The sequence below is a fragment of the Coregonus lavaretus genome (assembly GCF_964263955.1).
Source record: "Coregonus lavaretus genome assembly, chromosome: 22".
Lineage (NCBI taxonomy): Eukaryota > Metazoa > Chordata > Actinopteri > Salmoniformes > Salmonidae > Coregonus > Coregonus lavaretus.
Window position 1 is genome coordinate 5025022 of NC_140009.1, and position 23400 is coordinate 5048421.

At 46.0% G+C, this 23400-nt stretch overlaps 3 protein-coding genes across 4 annotated transcripts in view; 1 reads left to right on the forward strand and 2 right to left on the reverse strand.

Moving 5' to 3' along the window:
- Positions 1-23400, reverse strand: part of LOC311149472 (uncharacterized protein) — a gene marked incomplete at both ends in the record, with an annotated part of 790865 nt that overhangs the window by 194001 nt on the left and 573464 nt on the right. The window lies entirely within an intron of this gene.
- LOC311149439 (epidermal growth factor receptor kinase substrate 8-like protein 3) lies at positions 4-13196 on the forward strand (the record flags this gene model as incomplete). Its single annotated transcript, XM_084186641.1, has 17 exons — positions 4-73; positions 349-413; positions 624-782; positions 1246-1395; positions 1950-2041; positions 2142-2242; positions 2651-2787; positions 3890-4022; positions 4274-4344; positions 5272-5346; positions 5557-5702; positions 6952-7117; positions 8373-8411; positions 9479-9565; positions 11951-12153; positions 12419-12551; positions 12741-13196. Coding segments are annotated over 17 exons (1872 nt in total), but the record flags the coding sequence as incomplete, so codon positions are not given.
- LOC311149853 (glutathione S-transferase Mu 3-like) lies at positions 12954-23053 on the reverse strand. Of its 2 annotated transcripts, XR_014615058.1 has the most exons (9): positions 22363-22973; positions 21732-21807; positions 21574-21638; positions 17268-17349; positions 17001-17098; positions 14109-14204; positions 13862-13972; positions 13495-13655; positions 13198-13421 (listed from the first exon to the last, which is right to left on the reverse strand). XR_014615058.1 is itself a non-coding variant. In XM_084187094.1 (8 exons), the coding sequence occupies exons 1-8, from the start codon at positions 22396-22398 to the stop codon at positions 13560-13562; spliced, it is 660 nt and encodes a 219-aa protein (XP_084043220.1). In that variant the 5' UTR covers positions 22399-23053; the 3' UTR covers positions 12954-13559. The 2 variants fall into 2 exon arrangements, 1 of the variants encoding a protein (XP_084043220.1); XM_084187094.1 differs by having other exon boundaries at positions 12954-13655; positions 22363-23053.

Genomic DNA, 23400 nt, shown 5'->3' on the forward strand with positions numbered 1-23400 from the left:
AGAGGGTTCCCTCAGGAGGTTCCTCCCTCTCAGAGGTCCAGTTTGTCCAGGCCCAGTGCCAAATCCATATACAGTGAGTTCACAGTTCACCTCAATCATGTTTACCCAACGCGGGAATCATTTTAGTAAGCACTAGGCCTAATGATTCAAATCAATATTTCAATAAGCACTAAGCCTAATGATTCAAATCAATATTTCACCAAACACTAGGCCTAATGGTTCAATTTAATCTTTCAATAAGCACTAAGCCTAATGATTCAAATCAATTTTTCACTAAGCACTACGCCTAATGATTCAAATCAATATTTCACCAAGCACTAGGCCTAATGGTTCAATTTAATCTTTCAGTGCAAAGGAAAGAGTATTCAGAAACAATGAACAAACAACCGGACAACTTCCAGTACACGGTGGAGGTAAGGTCAATTATGATTGATTGACAGATTGAAATATATTGTGTGGATCTGGTCTGATTTTCCGTCCATGTAGAATAGGAGTCATGTCTCCCTATAACTCTGCTTAACAGCACCTGTAACACATTCTATTCCATTCCATTCTAGCACCTGTTCACATTCTATTCTATTCCATTCTAGCACCTGTTCACATTCTATTCTATTCCATTCTAGCACCTGTTTACACGTGCGTTGGACGGCCAAGAGGTGCGTACTCTGGATGACTGTGTGGCCAGGCTGCAGAGGCTGGAGGCTCAGGGCCGGGTCTGGGGACAGGAGATGATCCTGGAGGTCCAGGGAGGATGCCTCCATCTCATCGACATGGAGACCAAGGTAGCTAACTGTCACCTGTCTCCAAACAACGTATCAACATGTATCTATTGTTTGTATATGGAGACCAAGGAACTGTAATAGATGCATTGTCAATAACAGACATTACTGTCTGTGGCGTCTGTGTCGTCCCTGACCGTGTCGAATGCTGGTGACACTCTATTTATCCTGTGGAGATCAAAGTTCAGTCAGTCATTCATGTGTGTGAATGTGTGATATAGGGGGTGGGTTTGGAATACCATATTAATGATGCAAATTAAACAAAGTGGTATTGGGTATTGTATAACTTGTATTAGCTTGACCTCATCTGTGTCCAGGCAATCTAATGCTGTGTCTCTATGTTCTCTTTGTAGGCAGAGCTGGAGTCTGTGCCTCTGGGATGTGTAGTTCAGACCAAGGCTGTGTTGAACAGCTGTGCCTACAACTCCCTGCTCACCCTCTCCCTACCCCTCTGTTCTCTCTACAGGCAGAGCTGGAGTCTGTTCCTCTGGGATGTGTAGTTCAGACCAAGGCAGTGTTGGACAGCTGTGCCTACAACTCCCTGCTCATCATTATGGTCCAGCAACGCAACAGACGCATCCCTCAGGTCTTCATGCTCCAGTGTGAGGAGGTCGGGGTGAGTGAGAAAGATTTCACCGCCCTAACATCAGTGTACATGGACAAGTTACAGATTTCACCGTAACATCAACCAATGCCGATAAGGCCTTTTCAGGGGAAAGATGTGAAGTGTGTAAATTCACAGTCTGACTCTGGGAAACATCAGTGAACGAGTGGATATAGTATTTTTTGAATTTTTTTTTGAAGGAGAATATCTTGGATAGATTTAGTCAGGGCTGGAATGAGAAAAAAAAGTCACTCTGGGAATTCACCATTGTGACAATACCAGGAACCCAGCTTATAATGCACTTTATACATGGCAAAAATGATTTCACGTTGGGAACTGTGCTCCCATGACTTCCTCCTCTACCCCACTTCCAGCCCTGGATGTAGGGATGTAGTGTATGAGGTGTCCTGAGCCAGAATGGTTCTGTCTGTTCCTCTAGGCAGAACCCATCAGAGACCTGGACAGGGCTGTCCAACACAATGCTAACACTCCACCTGGTGTCCCCTAGCAGTGTCTTAATGAGACTAACCTGTAGAAATAGGAGATTGTTCTGTCTGTTCCTCCAGGCAGAAGCCATCAGAGAAGACCTGGACAAGGCTGTCCAACACAATGCTAATGCTCCTCCTCCTGAACCTCGCAGAGACCGGTACGACATCAGGTATCAGCACACACATACACACACACACACACACACACACACACACACACACACACACACACACACACACACACACCTCCTGAACCTCTCTCTTTCTCAGAAGTAATCTGGAGAACGTCATTGGTCAACAGGCGAATGGGAAAGGCTTCCGGCCCGTTGATCCTCCTCCTCTGTATGGCAACAGGAACGGCAGGGCGCATGGTCAGTCTTTAGCTCTATCTGAAAAGTGTACAAGGCATCAAATCTTTGATTCCTCCTGTCCTTGGTTCCTCCTATCCTTGATTCCTCCTGTCCTTGGTTCCTCCAATCCTTGATTCCTCCTGTCCTTGGTTCCTCCTGTCCTTGGTTCCTCCTGTCCTTGATTCCTCCTGTCCTTGGTTCCTCCTGTCCTTGATTCCTCCTGTCCTTGATTCCTCCTGTCCTTGGTTCCTCCTGTCCTTGATTCCTCCTGTCCTTGATTCCTCCTGTCCTTGATTCCTCCTGTCCTTGATTCCTCCTGTCCTTGATTCACTCTCATAGGGCATTAAAGGAGAGGCTCCTCCCTTCGGACCTTCTCCTCCAATGAGTTTTGAGAAGTTTTGAGATCTGTATTTATCTGTGTGTTTCCAGAGAGCTTCCCTCCCCCTCCGGTCTACAGCCCACAACAGCAGCCGCTGGAAGTGTATAGAGGGTCGCAGCAGTATGGAGCTAGAGACCAAGCGCCCCCCCAGCCCCAACCTCAATACACTGACACAGAGAGGAGTGTGGTCAGTAATACGTTTGTTACACAACACACACCCTAACCATAACCCCCCAGCCTCACCCCCAGCCTCAACCCCAACCTCACACCCAGCCTCACCCCAAGCCCCAGCCTCACCCCCAACCCTCACCCCCAACCCCAACCTCACCCCAAACCTCACCCCCAGCCTCAACCCCACCCCCAACCTCAACCCCAGCCTCACCCCCAGCCTCACCCCCAGCCTCACCCCAAGCCCCAGCCTCACCCCAAACCTCAACCCTCACCTCCAACCCCAGCCTCACCCCCACCCCCAGCCTCACCCCAAGCCCCAGCCTCACCCCCAATCTCAACCTCACCCCCAGCCTCACCCCCACCCCCAACCTCACCCCCACCCCCAACCTCACCCCCAGCCTCACCCCCAGCCCCAGCCTCACCCCCAGCCCCAGCCTCACCCCCAACCTCACCCCCAGCCTCACCCCCAGCCTCACCCCCAACCTCACCCCCACCCCCAACCTCACCCCCAGCCCCAGCCTCACCCCCATCCCCAGCCTCACCCCCACCCCCAACCTCACCCCCAGCCCCAGCCTCACCCCCAGCCCCAGCCTCACCCCCACCCCCAACCTCACCCCCACCCCCAACCTCAATACACTGGCACAGATGAGTATGGTCAGTAATACATCTGTTCCCTAGCCTGGTTATACCAGACTTAAATGCATTGTTCCATCTGGTTTAACCAGGCTATCTGTTCCCCAACATACAGCAGTTGTATTTCAGACAATATCCCCAGATTTTGTAGCCTGGAATTTGAAGTGAATATTGGTCGATTTCACTTTCAGTGAAGTTAAATAAATATTCGGCAACCATTTACCATACGGCCATCTACATAAGCATTAGTAACGCCTCCTTGTGCACATCTATAAGCGTCTATAAGTGTGACATGGTGATTCATAAGGCATTCATCACATTTCTGTAATTAGGTATACATAACGCATCATTTCTGTAATTAAATTGTTTTATTAATTCAGTTTGGATTCCCGGCTACTCATTTTTCAGGGAACATTTAAAAGTATGTTTCTCAGTCATCCGAGGCGCTTTAGAATAATTCCTTCTTCCATTATTTGTTTGTGTAGGAAGTGTTAAACCATGTGCTGAATGACGTGGAGTTGTTCATGGGGAAAGTATCAGGTGCCGTTCCTAATGAAGACAAGAAGAAGAAGAAGAAGATGAAGATGAAGATGAAGAAGAACAGCCCAAAGCAAAATGGTGATCTTCTACAAACAGTGTGGGAAACACTAGGGACAGGACTGACAATCTGATAACAGAAATATATACAACGGGGCCCCGATCCAGGACCAGGTCACCTCTGACCCTTGTATACAACGGGGCCCCGATCCAGGACCAGGTCACCTCTGACCCTGCCATCTGATTTACAATGTTCCTAATGGAAAACCTGATCCTAAATCAAGGGTTTCATACAGGAAAATAACCCTTTGACACTTTGCTCTTTCCTGTAGCTGACAACTCGCCACATTGGGAGGAGTTTGTCGCCTGTCTCCAGAAAATTAAGTATGGATTCAACCTTCTGGTATGTTGATTGTCTGTAACTATCCAAAACCATACGATTATTGTCTGTCTATCCAAAACCATACGATTATTGTCTGTCTATCCAAAACCATACGATTATTGTCTGTCTGTCCAAAACCATACGATTATTGTCTGTCTATCCAAAACCATACGATTATTGTCTGTCTGTCCAAAACCATACGATTATTGTCTGTCTATCCAAAACCATACGATTATTGTCTGTCTATCCAAAACCATACGATTATTGTCTGTCTATCCAAAACCATACGATTATTGTCTATATCTATCCAAAACCATACGATTATTGTCTGTCTATCCAAAACCATACGATTATTGTCTGTCTATCCAAAACCATACGATTATTGTCTATATCTATCCAAAACCATACGATTATTGTCTATATCTATCCAAAACCATACGATTATTGTCTATATCTATCCAAAACCATACGATTATTGTCTATATCTATCCAAAACCATACGATTATTGTCTGTAACTATCCAAAACCATACGATTATTGTCTGTCTGTCCAAAACCATACGATTATTGTCTGTCTATCCAAAACCATACGATTATTGTCTGTCTATCCAAAACCATACGATTATTGTCTGTCTGTCCAAAACCATACGATTATTTCCGAATCATTCCTATCATTCCATATCATTAATCAATTGTCACTTAAATAATGGGTTTTTCCACATGACCTGTAAATACAGCATACTGTTGCATTACTATAGGAGTTTATTTTCCTGGGTTTGCCTCAGGGGACAGTGTCTGTAGTGCTTACCATAAGCCCATCCCAGCCCAGCGCTGGTTGTGACACAGTATTGCTGGACTTTGCTTATCTTTCTGTGTTCGTTGGAATGTACGCGTCATTGGTTCTTGTGCTGGAATCCGCTCTGTCGTCATTGGTCCTTTTCTGTTAAAGGGAAAGCTGAATGGAGAGATCCAGAACCCCAGCGCTCCTGACTTTGTCCATTTTCTCTTCTCTACTCTGGATAAGGCGAGTGTCTTCTAAGCAACTATCAGGATTTTAATGTATTTCTGTCGGTCTGTGCTACTTCTCTCAGAGACATCACACTGTTTCTAAATGACTGGATAGAGAGGTCTGATTCAAGCATCCATGAAACCATTAGAGAAGGACAGTTCTGGTTTCCCAGACCCAGATTAAGCCCATCTCTCCGTCCTGTCGTTATCTCTGTTCTCTATCCAGTTGGTGGCCCACTGCCCGCCAGACCTGCCCCCCTCAGTCCTGACCCCCCTGCTAACAGAGCCAGCCCTCACCCTGCTCAGCCAGGTGGTCACCCCAGAGGAAGACCGGCTGTGGAGGGCCCTTGGAGACAGCTGGAACCTCCCCAGGTCAGAGGCCTTTAAACCCCCTATTACAACTTCCAGTGTCCCCTATCCCCCCCTCTGACTACCCCCCCCCCCCCCCCCACTACCCCGCCCCCCCTGACTACCCCTATCTCCCCCTTAACTACCCCATCCCCCTCTGACTACCCCTATCCCCCTCTGACTACCCCTATCCCCCTCTGACTACCCCTATCCCCCTCTGACTACCCCTATCCCCCCCTCTGACTACCCCTATCCCCCCCTCTGACTACCCCTATCCCCCCTCTGACTACCCCTATCCCCCCCTCTGACTACCCCTATCTTCCTTCTGACTACCCCTATCCCCCTCTGACTACCCCACCCCCCTCTGACTACCCCTATCCCCCCCTCTGACTACCCCTATCCCCCTCTGACTACCCCTATCCCCCTCTGACTACCCCTATCCCCCTCTGACTACCCCACCCCCCCTCTGACTACCCCTATCCCCCCCTCTGACTACCCCTATCCCCCTCTGACTACCCCCATCCCCCTCTGACTACCCCTATCCCCCTCTGACTACCCCCACCCCCCTCTGACTACCCCCACCCCCCTCTGACTACCCCTATCCCCCCCTCTGACTACCCCTATCCCCCTCTGACTACCCCATCCCCCCCTCTGACTACCGCTAACTAACTAGCAGAACCAGCTTGAGGAGGGCCCTGGGGGACAATTGGAACATCTCCAGGTCAGCTGCCCCAGACATCCCTTAACTCTTCCCTAATTACCTCTATTCAGACCTAAGGCTTTCTTGGGGCTTAAACTTCTGGATTTTCCCGGGGAGATTTGGCCAATCCTGTACCTATCTGTATCGCTCAACCCTCTGTTTTCTTGGAGAGGGAAAGGTGCTACAGTCCCAGGGTCATTAACAAGTCATAAGAGATTTTCATAACCTTCTGCATCAATGGAGTTAAAAATATGACTTGGTTGTTGAGTGGGTGACTGGCTCAATTAGCGGCTATGACTTGAGCAAAGGTCAAAAGATACGCATCTATAATGTCTAACAACTAGCAGCATGCCAAATAAACAATTTGGTTCCTATAGTAACAGATATCTGGGTTGGTTTACTTGTAAGGTACAGCATTTAACCAGACCTGGGTTCAAATAGTATTTGTTTTCTATCAATTACTTAGAAGTTTGATTGAGCCAGCCTGGTTTGCAGGTTCAGCAACTAGCCAGCGTTGTGATTGGTTTTCAGTAGGAGGTGTTCATTGGTTTCCTGTGTGTTTGTTTTACCAAGGTCCAAATGGCCAGATGGTCACATGATCCCACCCTACCACCCAGAATTCTATGATGGTTGGCAGCTGCCCATGCCTGTGCCACCGGCAGCCAATCAGGGCCTGAGCAGGAGCAACAGCCAGCACTTCCCCCCCAGAGAGGAAATGATGCAACAGATGCCTGATGAGGTAAAAAAAACAAAACAATAAACAATTAACAAATTCTAAAGATATGCCATATGCATTTCAATATTTTGTTAAAGCAGTGAAAGGCCTGAATCCTAATTCGAACTACAGTTAAATGTATCACATTTTTGCTCCAATCTGCCCATGACATTAATCATGATTTCTACAAAATTCAAAGTTATGTGCGGTTTTCTGAAATCAGGATTCAGCCTTAAGAAGCATTTGTTATACAGTATCTCAGGGATATCCAAATCTTACCCTGAAGATCCGGAGTACTGCTGGTTGTCTGTTCTACCTGATCATTAATTGCACCCACCTGGTGTCTCAGGTCTAAATCCCTCCCTGATTAGAGGGGATGAATGGGAAGAGAAAAAAAGCATTGAATTTGAGGGCTCGCCCAATGTTATGAGGAGTTTCTCTTTGATCTCGTACTTCAGGATGTAAGAGAATATTTAAACACTTAGATGGAGAGTTGATTCATAGTTATTTAATTGTTGCAGTACTGGATTTCATATGACAGGCGGTACGGGCTTAGCCTCTTGTCATCCGAATGACTTGCATAGAAGAATCTCTCAGTTTATATAATGCTTCCCGAGCTACTTCCATCCCACAGTTGCCAACCATTATTGAGTGTCACTCATCTCCTACAATAGGATCCCCCTACATGGTATCGTGTGGCACCATAGCCAGGCCCTTACACCACGTATTCCTTCTAAGATTAGCACAAGTGGCCCCCCAATCTATCTTGGCACGCCGACCTTCTCACAAGTGGCCCCCCAATCTATCTTGGCACGCCGACCTTCTGTCACCCACCAGTGACATCACTAACACATGGCGTGCCCTTGCCCTCTCTATATGAGATCAACGACATTAACCAATACTGTATAATATACGCCATGTGTTAGTGATGTCACGGATGGGTGACAGAAGGTCGGCGTGCCAAGATAGATTGGGGGCCACTTGTGAGAAGGTCGGCGTGCCAAGATAGATTGGGGGCCACTTGTGAGAAGGTTGGTGTGCCAAGATAGATTGGGGGCCACTTGTGAGAAGGTCGGCGTGCCAAGATAGATTGGGGGCCACTTGTGAGAAGGTCGGCGTGCCAAGATAGATTGGGGGCCACTTGTGAGAAGGTCGGCGTGCCAAGATAGATTGGGGGCCACTTGTGCTAATCTTAGAAGGAGTACGTGGTGTAAGGGCCTGGCTATGGTATATATCACCTATATATCATTATCTTACTGTAATCCCTCTGTCCTCTCAGGGCAGGAGCAACAGCCATTACATACAGCGACCTGAGGAGGTAAGACTGACTGGGACAGAAGAGTCCAAGTCCATCCAACATCCTTTAAACTGTATCTTATTGTTGCAATATAGATTTCTCATTTCTTTCTTTTCGTGACCTTCATCACAGCCCATGATGAATTCTCCACCACCTTCACAGCCCATGATGAACTCGCAGTGGAATTCTCCACCACCTTCACAGCCCATGATGAACTCGCAATGGAATTCTCCACCACCTTCACAGCCCATGATGAATTCTCCACCACCTTCACAGCCCATGATGAACTCGCAGTGGAATTCTCCACCACGTTCACAGCCCATGATGAATTCTCCACCATCTTCACAGCCCATGATGAACTCGCAATGGAATTCTCCACCACCTTCACAGCCCATGATGAATTTTCCACCACCTTCACAGCCCATGATGAACTCGCAGTGGAATTCTCCACCACCTTCACAGTAAGCTAGAGCATCACTAAAAACAGCTATACTGTTTGATGATATCCTCCAGTGGCGATTTTAGCATGTACATCTTGGTGGGGCAAACTACACAACACAGCACTAAACAATACATTAATTGCACTAAAACGGTGACAAACGGTTCCCACAAACTGTCGGGGCCTACATAAAGCTGTCCCAACACCTTACCACTGCTACATCTGGCTATCAGCGGAGCCTTGTCTGGCAGCGAAACAGTCAATTCAGCCTCATTTACTGCCTTAAAAAAAAAACATAGCTGATATGGCTGACTTGCTTAAACAAATGTGATTCCTACTGACAATTGAGATGTACAAACTGTGGCATAAGGGGATTTTTTTTTTTTTTTTTAGCTAAACAGGTGTGGCTCACCTGCCCTGAATGACGGGTCGCCAATGATATCCTCAGTAATTCCATAGTGTGTAAAAATCATTGTACTGTATCACATTTTCTTAGAGGCCCTTTTCATTGCTATAACATTGTAATTATATAGCTATTCTATTGCTATTACATAGTTACTACATTGTGTTGCTCCGTCTCCTTTGCATTGATATTACATAGTTACTACATTGCTATAACATTGTTAATCTCCTTTCCCACCCCAGTGAGCCGGCCCCAGTGAGGATGCGTGTGATCTATGACTTCGTGGCCAGGAACCACCAGGAGCTAAGCATTATGAAGGGAGAGGTGGTCCAGGTGGGTTAGGGTTGGGGTTTGGGTTGAACCACCAGGAGCTGAACATTATGAAGGGAGAGGTGGTCCAGGTGGGTTAGGGTTGGGGTTGGGGTTGAACCACCAGGAGCTGAACATTATGAAGGGAGAGGTGGTCCAGGTGGGTTGGGGTTTGGGTTGAACCACCAGGAGCTGAACATTATGAAGGGAGAGGTGGTCCAGGTGGGTTGGGGTTTGGGTGGAACCACCAGGAGCTGAGCATTATGAAGGGAGAGGTGGTCCAGGTGGGTTGGGGTTTGGGTTGAACCACCAGGAGCTGAACATTATGAAGGGAGAGGTAGTCCAGGTGGGTTAGGGTTGGGGTTTGGGTTGAACCACCAGGAGCTGAGCATTATGAAGGGAGAGGTGGTCCAGGTGGGTTAGGGTTGGGGTTTGGGTTAAACCACCAGGAGCTGAACATTATGAAGGGAGAGGTGGTCCAAGTGGGTTAGGGTTGGGGTTTGGGTTGAACCACCAGGAGCTGAGCATTATGAAGGGAGAGGTGGTCCAGGTGGGTTAGGGTTGGGGTTTGGGTTGAACCACCAGGAGCTGAACATTATGAAGGGAGAGGTGGTCCAGGTGGGTTAGGGTTGGGGTTTGGGTTGAACCACCAGGAGCTGAACATTATGAAGGGAGAGGTGGTCCAGGTGGGTTGGGGTTTGGGTTGAACCACCAGGAGCTGAACATTATGAAGGGAGAGGTAGTCCAGGTGAATGGACATCAACAATCATAGTAGTAAATAATAATAATAATAATAATAATATGCCATTTAGCAGACGCTTTTATCCAAAGCGACTTAGTCATGCGTGCATACATTTTTACGTATGGGTGGTCCCGGGGATCTAAATGTCCAATCCAAACCAGAATCAAAACAACAAAATAGATTTAAAAGTGGTTTTCAATATTTAAAAAAAAATATGTCAATGAAACAAGTATCTTGTTGACAGACTGTAAGATTAGGTTCTGGGTGCTGAGATTAGTGTCAAATAAATTTTTAGTTGTTTATAGGAGAGCTTGCATTATAGTCATGTTTGGTGTGTTTATACACGGGAAACTGTCGAGCGTGAAAAACCCAGCAGCGTTGCAGTTCTTGACACACTCAAACCGGTGCGCCTGGCACCTACTACCATACCCGCAGTGCTAACTGTGCCACTAGAGATCCTGGTTCGAATCCAGGCTCTGTCGCAGCCGGCCGCGACCGGGAGACTCATGGGCGGCGCACAATTGGCCCAGCGTCGTCCAGGGTAGGGGAGGGAATGGCCGGCAGGGATGTAGCTCAGTTGATAGAGCATGGCGTTTGCAATGCCAGGGTTGTGGGTTTGATTCCCACGGGGGGCAAGTATAAAAATAAAAATAAATCACTAACTGTAAGTCGCTCTGGATAAGAGTGTCTGCTAAATGACTAAAATGTAATGTAAATGTAAAGGCACTTAAATATTTTGTCTTGCCCATTCACCCTCTGAATGGCACACATACACAATCCATGTCTCAATTGTGTCAAGGCTTAAAAATCCTTCTTTAACCTGTCTCCTCCCCTTCATCTACACTGATTTGAAGTGGATTTAACAAGTGACATCAAATAGCACTGCTGGGTGATTTGATGTCATAGTCATTCGATCAATAATTTAATAATAGTCTTAGCAAAGGTGTTTATCTTTCATTTACAATCTGTAGAAACTATGAGAATAGAAAGGTTCAGAACTTTTGTGAAACATCACAGCACAGTGGGAAAAAAATATGGCAGCTAGAATTCAAAACTGGATGGTCTTCAGAGATAAATGGGAGGGGTTGAGGGGAGCTGAAGGGTGGGACTAAAAATAATGAGATAACTAATGTAAAATATATTGTCCATGAAATGTATATAGTATGTATAAGCTGGAAGTGGGAGCCTAAGTATTATTGTCCATTAGTTTACTACAGTTAGGGGAGGGGTGGTGGGGTTAGGGGAAAATAATGAAGAAGGAAAATATATATATTAAAAATATACAGTACCAGTCAAAAGTTTTAGAACACCTACTCATTCCGAGGTTTTTCTTTATTTTTACTATTTTTTACATTGTGGAATAATAGTGAAGACATCAAAACTATGAAATAACACATATAGAATCATGTAGTAACCAAAAGCCTTGAAGTTTGGTAGCCACCCTATTGCCTTGATGACAGCTTTGCACACTGGAACTAGCCCGAACCATGAAAAACAGCCCCATACAGTGCCACCAAACTTTACAGTTAGCACCATGCATTCTCCTGGCATCCGCCAAACCAAGTGACATCAATAAGGGATCATAGCGTTCACCTGGTTAGTCTGTCATCTGTGTTCCTAATGTTTTGTACACTCAGTGTATGTTTTTTTTTTTTTTCTTCTTCTAGGTAGTGGACAAGTCAGGGCAGTGGTGGAGAGTCCGTAATGAACGTGGTGAGGAGGGTCATGTTGCCAAGAATGTTCTGGAGCCACTGGATGGAGGGGAACCCTGGGATGAGGGCCAGGAGGTGCGCTCCCCTCCAGCACTCAACATGCACTCCAGCCCTGCAGACGTGAAAGCATGGCTGGAGTACAAGTCCTTCTCCAAAATGTAAGACATCACATGCACACCATTTTTTTTTTTTAACCACAGACCGACAAGCTACTGAGGGAGAAGCAAGATATGGTGTTTTCTCTTTACATTAACACTGTCAAACTAGTCTCAGGGAGCAGGGGCATGATACGGACTAGAACACGTCTACAGACCGGAGGTGGAGGAACACTGCTAAACAAAGTTTCACTGCTATGGATGACCGAGGTTGAGACGTTCGATTTGTTTACGAAGGCTTTATAACGGCTCTGTGTTGTCACACTAGAACTGTTCGTAGCCTGGCCGTGCTGAACGGTGCTCTACTCCTGGGGATGTCCAGAGATGAGATGAGGACGGTGTGTCCAGAGGAGGGAGGAAGAGTGTTCTTTCAGCTGCAGGCTATCAAGTCCTCCATAGCCGTGAGTGAGAGTAGCATACACACGCACACAGAAATATGACACTGATCGAGCAAGCTGAAGTTATATCTATCTAAGGGTTTGGGTGCATTCCGGGTCAATTCTACTAGACAACTCCCAAGATTAATGAAATGCAGTCTGTGAGGTGGAGATAAATGACAACCCTTTCCTTTTCCCTCTTGTCGTCTGCAGCTTGCCAGTGAATCCAACGACTACGGCCCTTATAACGGTCGTTAGAAATAACCAAAGAGCCCGAGGGAGAAGAATAACTACTAAACATTTCATTTGTCCATTTATAGACGTCAGTACATCCCATAGAATGGTGTGGTGACTAAGCAAAACAATGAGTAGCCAAATAGATATGTACTTACTTTGTTAATTTTACTTAATACTTGTGAGCCCATGTTGGATTGTACAGTTTATTTTCAGCAATTCTGAATAGCCACATCCCAAGAATCAAGGGACAAATTGACAAGCTTCAAAGTGTCCTCAACATTCATACACTGTCCAATCAGATAAGCAATAGTTTCCTTTTGAACATGAATGTATTGTACTCTTATCATTAAAACAAAATATAATTTTCTACTTCTTTAGTCATTTTCATAGTCGAGTAACATCCCGAAAATAAAGTGATTCACTGCTTCCTCACTGGAGGTGATAAGACTGCCATTTAATGAAAACAGGTTTATTAACACAAGGTTGCAATTATAAAGCACTTCAAACATTTACGGTTTTCTGTTTCTAAAAAGGTACAAAACAAAATCACAATTCTGGACAGTAAGTGCTTTTAGCCATTCAAAATACCTAACATTACTTATCCCAAAGATTGGTTGAGTATTGGCATGGAGGCAGATTTACACAGGCAGCCCAATTCTGACATTTTGCCACTAAGTGGGATCAGAGATCAGAATTGGACTGCCTGTGTAAACTCAACCTTAAGAGTAGCTAGTCTTTCTTCTATATCTAATAATATGATTGATGTGCTATTATGTTTTCTAGTCATTAGCCTCTTTACTCTTTCCTGTTGCCCCACTTGGCCATCTTGTTATTGACAGGAGTCTTCATGAAGCGGCTTGACTTCATGTAGGCTGCAATCTTCTCCAGAGCCTGTTGAGAAAGACACTACAGCTTCAGTCAGTGGAGTCAACAAAAGTTTGAGGCGGCGGGTATCATCTTATTCTGAGAATTCATTCTGCGTAGATCTTTTTTTTTTTTTTTATCCTTCAAATTGAAGGGGACCCTTCAGTTACAGGTCGTTAATAAAGACAGCAGGAGTTCTAATAATCCCCAGTATACAAAATGATAATGCTGACCTCGAAGCGGTCCACAAGTTCCTGTAGGTTCTTGAAGTCGTCCAGGCACTTGGCGTCAAACATTATATGTTGGTCCAAAAGCTCATACATGATGAAGTCCACAAAGGTGATCTGGTTGAGGGGGAGCAACAGAGCAACGATTTTATTCTCCAGAGAGAATGTGAGCGTGTTCTCTCCTGGCTGGCACCATTGGTGCGTTAGCGTCTCGTTAACAGTGCAGTGACTAGCCAATAGAAGTGTATCATACCTTGTCACCAGCAAACCACTTCCTGGTTCCTAGGAACTCTGAGAACTGCTTCAGTGTTCCGGGCAGTCTCTCCGTGTAGCCTGGCTTCATCTTGTCCTGAGGGAGAACAAAGGGAGAAGAGTTATACTCCAGACGATCCAGGGTCACTCAGTATCAGATGAGTCTTGGGAATGAAAAACTAGAACATAGGAAGGTATTGTACTGTTATGAAAATCGGTTGAGTAGCACTAGCACGAGGTCCCTATAGCGGGCTGCAAACCCAGATCGCCCTAACCACAAATCAGGATGTCCCATTGGTACAGAAGGTAAGGCGCCCATCAACTAAGGTTTGAGAACTTATACTTGGGTAAAAACGGACGTTGGTGTGCTGCTAACGGTACATCTTCCTCCACTGTCCCCGTACAGGGCTGGAACTAGTAATCCTCTGCTCACAACACACGTGTCTGCCCTCTAGGGGGCACAATTAATAGAATTTACATCGAAACGGCAATATCCATAGCACAAGAGATCCATAGACAGGTTTGGTTGTTTAACAACAAAACCGACGCGTCTGCAACTGTGGGGGTTGGCTTAGATTGTTAACATGTAAACTATTTAGTAGCCTATGTTTATTGAAAATAAATGCATGATGCTGTTCTGGCTCGTGGTGGCCCAACGCCCTGTTAAGACCCTGTTGGGGTTTCCTTTATTTTGGTAGTTACATGTATATCACAAGTCAAATAGCAAAAATTTGGTCAAAAATTGAATCACAACTAAATGTTTTGCCCATATCGTGCAGCCCTACTGCCCTCCTTGACAATGTAACCACCATTAAAGCAGATAGCTCCATCAGCGACATTTCAAGCTAGCTGTGGCGTGATCTTATGGCATCTTCTTAGTGATGCTCCAGAGCTTTTGTATAATTTCAAAAGTAGTGCTCACGAGCCAAAACGAGTCCCCGAAAATTGTGCACCACATCATCCATTCCATACGATACAGTGGGGAGAACAAGTATTTGATACACTGCCGATTTTGCAGGTTTTCCTACTTACAAAGCATGTAGAGGTCTGTAATTTTTTATCATAGGTACACTTCAACTGTGAGAGACGGAATCTAAAACAAAAATCCAGAAAATCACATTGTATGATTTTTAAGTAATTAATTTGCATTTTATTGCATGACATAAGTATTTGATCACCTACCAACCAGTAAGAATTCCAGCTCTCACAGACATGTTAGTTTTTCTTTAAGAAGCCCTCATGTTCTCCACTCATTACCTGTATTAACTGCACCTGTTTGAACTCGTTACCTGTATAAAAGTCACCTGTCCACACACTCAAACAGACTCCAACCTCTCCACAATGGCCAAGACCAGAGCGCTGCGTAAGGACATCAGGGTTAAAATTGTAGACCTGCACAAGGCTGGGATGGGCTACAGGACAATAGGCAAACAGCTTGGTGAGAAGGCAACAACTATTGGCGCAATTATTAGAAAATGGAAGAAGTTCAAGATGACGGTCAATCACCCTCGGTCTGGGGCTCCATGCAATATCTCACCTCGTGGGGCATCAATGATCATGAGGAAGGTGAGGGATCAGCCCAGAACTACACGGCAGGACCTGGTCAATGACCTGAAGAGAGCTGAGACCACAGTCTCAAAGAAAACCATTAGTAACACACTACGCCGTCATGGATTAAAATCCTGCAGCGCACGCAAGGTCCCCCTGCTCAAGCCAGCGCATGTCCAGGCCCGTCTGAAGTTTGCCAATGACCATCTGGATGATCCAGAGGAGGAATGGGAGAAGGTCATGTGGTCTGATGAGACAAAAATAGAGCTTTTTGGTCTAAACTCCACTCGCCGCGTTTGGAGGAAGAAGAAGGATGAGTACAACCCCAAGAACACCATCCCAACCGTGAAGCATGGAGGTGGAAACATCATTCTTTGGGGATGCTTTTCTGCAAAGGGGACAGGACGACTGCACCGTATTGAGGGGAGGATGGAAGGGGCCATGTATCGCGAGATCTTGGCCAACAACCTCCTTCCCTCAGTAAGAGCATTGAAGATGGGTCGTGGCTGGGTCTTCCAGCATGACAACGACCCGAAACACACAGCCAGGGCAACTAAGGAGTGGCTCCGTAAGAAGCATCTCAAGGTCCTGGAGTGGTCTAGCCAGTCTCCAGACGTGAACCCAATAGAAAATCTTTGGAGGGAGCTGAATGTCCGTATTGCCCAGCGACAGCCCCGAAACCTGAAGGATCTGAAGAAGGTCTGTATGGAGGAGTGAGCCAAAATCCCTGCTGTAGTTTGTGCAAACCCTGTCAAGACCTACAGGAAACGTATGATCTCTGTAATTGCAAAGAAAGGTTTCTGTACCAAATATTAAGTTCTGCTTTTCTGATGTATCAAATACTTATGTCATGCAATAAAAAGCAAATTAATTACTTAAAAATCATACAATGTGATTTTCTGGATTTTTGTTTTAGATTCCGTCTCTCACAGTTGAAGTGTACCTATGATAAAAATGACAGACCTCTACATGCTTTGTAAGTAGGAAAACCTGCAAAATCGGCAGTGTATCAAATACTTGTTCTCCCCACTGTATGTTACGTCCTGCATAAAAATGTATTTCTTACAATGTTACGAATTTGTAAGCGCTTAAGATCCCGGATTGCATCTTTAACTCTGTTACATTGGTAGTGTCAGTATTGTAGGAGTCTTTGGAATGCTATATCTTTTTTTTTTTTTTAAGGGCAATGGTCAGTACAAACTAAAAGTCCATAATGATGAAGTGAGGTGAAAGGTCAATGTCCAAGGCTGTGACTTACAAACTGTATCGTCGCCGACTATCAAGTGAGTCTTTGGAATGACATTCAAGACGCCAGTCTGTGTAACGTGTTGTGGTTGTGACTTACAAAGTCTGTGTAGCACATCATCACAAAGCCGTTCCGGAAGTCCATCGCCTGATTCTCAAGAACGTCCACACGAACCTTCTCGTCTTCACTCTCCCCACCTACAATCCCACAAGAGAAGACATTAGAACATCTAAAACTAATACAGAATAGAGATACGGCGACTCTGTGGTCTAGTCACATGGCTAGCTGTGTGTGTAAAGTGCTGTGTCATAGCCCTCTATACACGCCACCCTGAATTGCCCGATTTGATAAACTGACGGACAGTACCGAGGTTGTGCTTGCGTGCGATGTATCTCATGATGGCATTGCTCTGGACTATCTTCCGGTCTCCATCCTCCAGATAGGGAAGCTAGGAGGAAAACAAAGCAACAGTCACAGGGGGTATGGTGGTGGCAGCAAATCAAATCAAATCAAATGTATCGGTCACATGGTTAGCAGAGGTTATAGCAAGTGTAGCCAAATGCTTGTGCTTCTAGTTCCGACAGTGCAGTAATATCTAAAACAGTTCCACAACAAATATACAATACACACAAATCTAAGTAAAAGGAATGGAATAAGAATATATGGATGAGCAATGTCTTGTCAGAGCGGCATAGGCTAAGATGCAACACAGATAGTATGGAATACAGTATATACATATGAGATGGGTAATGCAAGATATGTAAACATTATTAAAGTGACTAGTGTTCCATTTATTAAAAGTGGCCAGTGATTTTCAAGTCTGTATGTAGGCAGCAGCGCCACTGTGCTAGTGATGGCTGTTTAACAGTCTGATGGCCTTGAGATAGAAGCTGTTTTTCAGTCTATCCGTCCCAGCTTTGATGCACCTGTACTGACCTCGCCTTCTGGATGATAGCGGGGTGAACAGGCAGTGGCGCGGGTGGTAGTTGTCTTTGATTATCTTTTTGGCCTTCTGGTGACATCGGGTGCTGTAGGTGTCCTGGAGGGCAGGTAGTTTGCCCCCGGTGATGCGTTGTGCAGACCGCACCATCCTCTGGAGAGCCCTGCAGTTGCCGTACCAGGCATTGATATAGCTCGACAGGATGCTCTCAATTGTACATCTGTAAAGGTTTGTGGGTTCCTGAGGTTAAAGAGATGCTGATGCGCCAGGGAGGACAGGAGGGGGCTGAGCACGCACCCTTGTGGTGCCCCAGTGTTGAGGATCAGTGAAGTGGAGATGTTGTTTCCTACCTTCACCACCCGGGGGGCGGCCCGTCAGGAAGTCCAGGACCCAGTTGCACAGGGCGGGGTTCAGACCCAGGGCCTCAAGCTTAATGATGAGCTTGGAGTGTACTATGGTGTTGAAGGCTGAGCTATAGTCAATGAACAGCATTCTTACATAGGTATTCCTCTTGTCCAGATGGGATAGGGCAGTGTCAGTGTGATGGCGATTGCATCGTCTGTGGATCTATTGGGGCGGTAAGCAAATTGAAGTGGGTCTAGGGTGACCGGTAAGGTGGAGGTGATCTGATCCTTGACTAGTCTCTAAAAGCACTTCATGATGACAGAAGTGAGTGCTACGGGGCGATAGTCATTTAGTTCAGTTACCTTTGCATTCTTGGGTACAGGAACAATGGTGGCCATCTTGAAGCATGTGGGAACAGCAGACTGGGATAGGGAGAGATTGAATATGTCCGTAAACACACCAGCCAGCTGGTCTGCGCATGCTCTGAGGACGCGGCTAGGAATGTCGTCTGGGCCGGCAGCCTTGCGAGGGTTAACATGTTTAAATGTCTCACTCACGTCGGCCACGGAGAAGGAGAGCCCACAGTCCTTGGTAGCTGGCTGTGTCGGTGGCACTGTGTTATCCTCAAAGCGGGCAAAGAACTTGTTTAGCTTGTCTGGCAGCAAGACGTCGGTGTCCGCGACGTGGCTGGTTTTCCTATTGTAGTCCGTGATTGCCTGTAAACCCTGCCACATACATCTCGTGTTGGAGCCGTTGAATTGCGACTCCACTGTGTCTCGATATTGACGTTTTGCCTGTTTGATTGCCTTGCGGAGGCAACTTGCCATGGTTAAATGCGGTGGTTTGTGCTTTCAGTTTTTTGCGAATGCTGCCATCTATCCTCGGTTTCTGGTTAGGGTAGGTTTTAATAGTCACAGTGGGTACGACATCTCCTATACACTTCCTTATAAACCCACTCACTGAATCAGTGTATATGTCTATTATTCTCAGAGGCTACCCGAAACATATCCCAGTCCGCGTGATCAAAACAATCTTGAAGCGTGTATTCCGATTGGTCAGACCAGCGTTGAATAGTCCTTAGCATGAGTGCTTCCTGTTTGAGTTTCTGCCTAAAGGAAGGGAGGAGCAAAATGGAGTCGTGGTCAGATTTGCCGAAAGGAGGTCGGGGGAGGGCCTTGTATGCATAGCGGAAATGAGTGTAGCAGTGATCCAGTGTTTATCCAGCACGAGTGCTACAGTCAATATGCTGATAGAATTTAGGTAGCCTTTTTCTCAAATTTGCTTTGTTAAAATCCCCATCTACAATAAATGCAGCCTCAGGATATATGGTTTGCATAAAGTCCAGTGAAGTTCCTTGAGGGCCGTCGTGGTATCGGCTTGAGGGGGGATATACATGGCCGTAACAATAACCGAAGAGAATTCTCTTGGGAGATAATACGGTACGCATTTGATTGTGAGGAATTCTAGGTCAGGTGAACAAAATGACTTGAGTTCCTGTATGTTGTTACAATTACTGATGTATATTCTTTAATAAATTAGAAGATAAGAACTGGGTTAATCACGAACATTGAGTTAGAATTGTTTGTTACTGGGCTAGGAATTTTATTGGTGCATTTCACTGTGTGTGTGGGGGAGTAGAGAGGAAAACTGCCTTAGGGTTAAGGTGCTTTCTCTTACTTGAATCCATGGCTGCCTTTTGTCTCTCTCTTCAAACACAGTGAAGGGAGCGGCGCCAGGGTTGAATAGAGTTTGGGCTAGACCTTTGTCTCCTTGGTAACTCCTTGATTGATTACAGCTTGAGGGGGTGAGGTACAGGGGAGCGGGTGATTGGTTGGAGTAATAGTTCAGCCGTCCTCAGGGACAAAGGAAGTGGGCGGAGCAATAAAAGAGCGGGAAAACTGAAGAGGACTATATAAGATGGAGGGGGACCTTAAGAATGGGTGCTCCTCTGCAGACGAGTATCGGCTTTGTTGGAAACTTTAATAAAGTCATTTCTTGGTGCAACAAAAACTCTGTAAGACCTTATTAGTAATAAAGTATGGTAGTTCTTTTCCACAACATTACACCATGAGTCGTTAATCATGAAACAAACCCCTCACCCTTCTTCCCTGAGAGATGCTTATTCCTGTCGACGCGATGTACTGAGAACCCAGATGGCTGTATGGACGGGGAGAGTACATGCCGAGAGAGCCATGTTTCCGTGAAACAGAGGATGTTACAATCCCTGATGTCTCTCTGGGAAAGCAACCCTGATCTCGTCCACTTTGTTGTCCAGGGACTGGACATTAGCGAGTAATATACTCGGAAGCAATAGGAGGCGCACACACCGCCCAAGTCCGACTAGGAGACCGCTCCGGCTGCCTCTCCTCCGTCGGCGCTGTTTTGGGTCGGCCTCTGGAATCAGTTCCAACGCCCTGGGTGGTGCGGACAAAGGCTGCCTCTCCTCCGTCGGTGCTGTTTTGGGTCGGCCTCTGGAATCAGTTCCAACGCCCTGGGTGGTGCGGACAAAGGCTGCCTCTCCTCCGTCGGTGCTGTTTTGGGTCGGCCTCTGGAATCAGTTCCAACGCCCTGGGTGGTGCGGACAAAGGCTGCCTCTCCTCCGTCGGTGCTGTTTTGGGTCGGCCTCTGGAATCAGTTCCAACGCCCTGGGTGGTGCGGACAAAGGCTGCCTCTCCTCCGTCGGTGCTGTTTTGGGTCGGCCTCTGGAATCAGTTCCAACGCCCTGGGTGGTGCGGACAAAGGCTGCCTCTCCTCCGTCGGCGCTGTTTTGGGTCGGCCTCTGGAATCAGTTCCAACGCCCTGGGTGGTGCGGACAAAGGCTGCCTCTCCTCCGTCGGTGCTGTTTTGGGTCGGCCTCTGGAATCAGTTCCAACGCCCTGGGTGGTGCGGACAAAGGCTGCCTCTCCTCCGTCGGTGCTGTTTTGGGTCGGCCTCTGGAATCAGTTCCAACGCCCTGGGTGGTGCGGACAAAGGCTGCCTCTCCTCCGTCGGTGCTGTTTTGGGTCGGCCTCTGGAATCAGTTCCAACGCCCTGGGTGGTGCGGACAAAGGCTGCCTCTCCTCCGTCGGTGCTGTTTTGGGTCGGCCTCTGGAATCAGTTCCAACGCCCTGGGTGGTGCGGACAAAGGATCCGCTTCGGGAAAGTTGTATTCCTGGTCGTAGTGTTTGTAAGTTGACGCCACTCTGATATCAAATAGTTCTTAACCGGCTGTATGTAATAACACTTAAGATTCTGAGCTAACAATGTAAGAAATAATACATTTAAAAAAAAAACTGCAAAGTTTCCTAAGGCCTAGAAGCGAGGCAGCCCTCTCGGTCGGTGCCGTTTGTATCGAGGTGTGTGTTTTGTGCGAGTCGTTGTTCAGCATATAACATGTAGGCTACTTACGTTTGGGAAGTCCATTCCCAGTTTGTGCTTCTCATCAAACCAGCAACTTTTGTCATAGTTTGGGGCTGCAGGAGACAGGAAGACAAAGCTAGAACTTAACTCAACTAATGTTCTCAACTTTATATTCCTCCCTTTAGGAATTCAACAAATTACTTTACCTTCTCCGCAAGTGTAGAACTCTTCCTCATATTTAGTGTCAGTGTACTCCAGGAGCAGGCGAATGGGCTGAGCAAGCTATTAGAAAGAAAATATGCCACAAATCAAAGTGTTCATACTGCAAGAGGGTGTCAGAGCATGGATGAAGACAGCGTGACTATACTATGACAATTTAAATAGCAGGTGTGTGCGTGAGAGAACTGAATCCAAAATATTTCATATTGACAATCTGATACACTGACACGTGGAGATTACGTTTGAACAAATTTCAGGTACACTGACATCACTTTTTTTCCCCAATCAGGCAAGCCCCTTGAGAATTTAACAAAGAAAACACGTGTTTGTTCTCATCAGATGCAAGTCGGCAATTCATAGTTACATAACACATATTTCTATTTGAGTCTTTGAAAATGTAACACAATAGCAATTACTCGATTCAAACAATTAGACATGTGCACTGCATTACAATAATTGTATCCAATTATTATTAACAGCTTGAAATCACGCCGAATATTGGAAACAGAGTACCCTACCCTAACCTACCGCGACCGGCACACAAACGAATGGAAAAACGCTGTTCATACAAACTGTGCAACTGAGTGCAGCAAAACAAGGAATAATATGATTCCTTACCCCTCGAATATCCCAGTAAGCCAATTTCATTGCCATGTTGTACCTTCTCACGGTCAAGGTAGCCCCGAGTTTATTCTAACCACTCAGACGAGACAACCGAGTAAAAAGGAGTTCTCGCAGCAGGAAAGCGTGAATGAGCGAGTGGCTACGGTTGTCAGTCTTTCTACCGGAGCCTTCACGGTCTGGAGAGAAAGGTTACTGCTGTTCTGCCAGCAGCACAGGCGATGACGTCACTTGTGTACGGTAATCCCGCTTTTCAAAACGTTGCAACGTGGAGAACTCGTTCAAAGATATTGCATTTTAAATCAATGGCCACTTCTATTGTAACAACAAGACAATTAAATTAGTAATTTACGAAAACAAATAAAAACAACAAATGTATATAGGCTACCAACAATAAAAAAATACAATGTTGACACTGGTATGTTGACAATAATGGGCTGTAGAGAGAAAATCGAATCGATATTCCCAAAGTTTAGCATGTCTTTCTTATTTTGAATAAAAACGAATATCCAGCTGCTAGGAAACGTTAATCGAAAGGTTCATGTAACCGAGTCCAAGAGGTGGGGTTTCAAATGTCTCCGGAAGGTGGTGAGTGACTCCGCTGTCCTGGCGTCGTGAGGGAGCTTGTTCCACCAATGGGGACACCATGTATTTGATACCATTCCACAGATTCATACACGTTCAGTGTGTAAATAAGACAGCCAGGTGTTCTGAGGACAGCAATTAGTAATTTACATGAAGAATAAAAAAAACAATACAGAAGACACCTTCGTCCAGTGACTCTTATGTGTAATGTCATGGAACTGAGAGTCATGATCAAGGGCTACATGTAGCCTACCTATTGCGGTTGTATTTCTACGTTTCTAATGTCTTTATTAATTGGGACAAAATTGGACAATGCTGTAGCAGTTTTTTTTTTTCTTCTTCATGTAAATTACTAATTGCTGTCCTCAGAACACCTGGCTGTCTTATTTACACACTGAACGTGTATGAATCTGTGGAATGGTATCAAATACATGGTGTCCCCATTGGTGG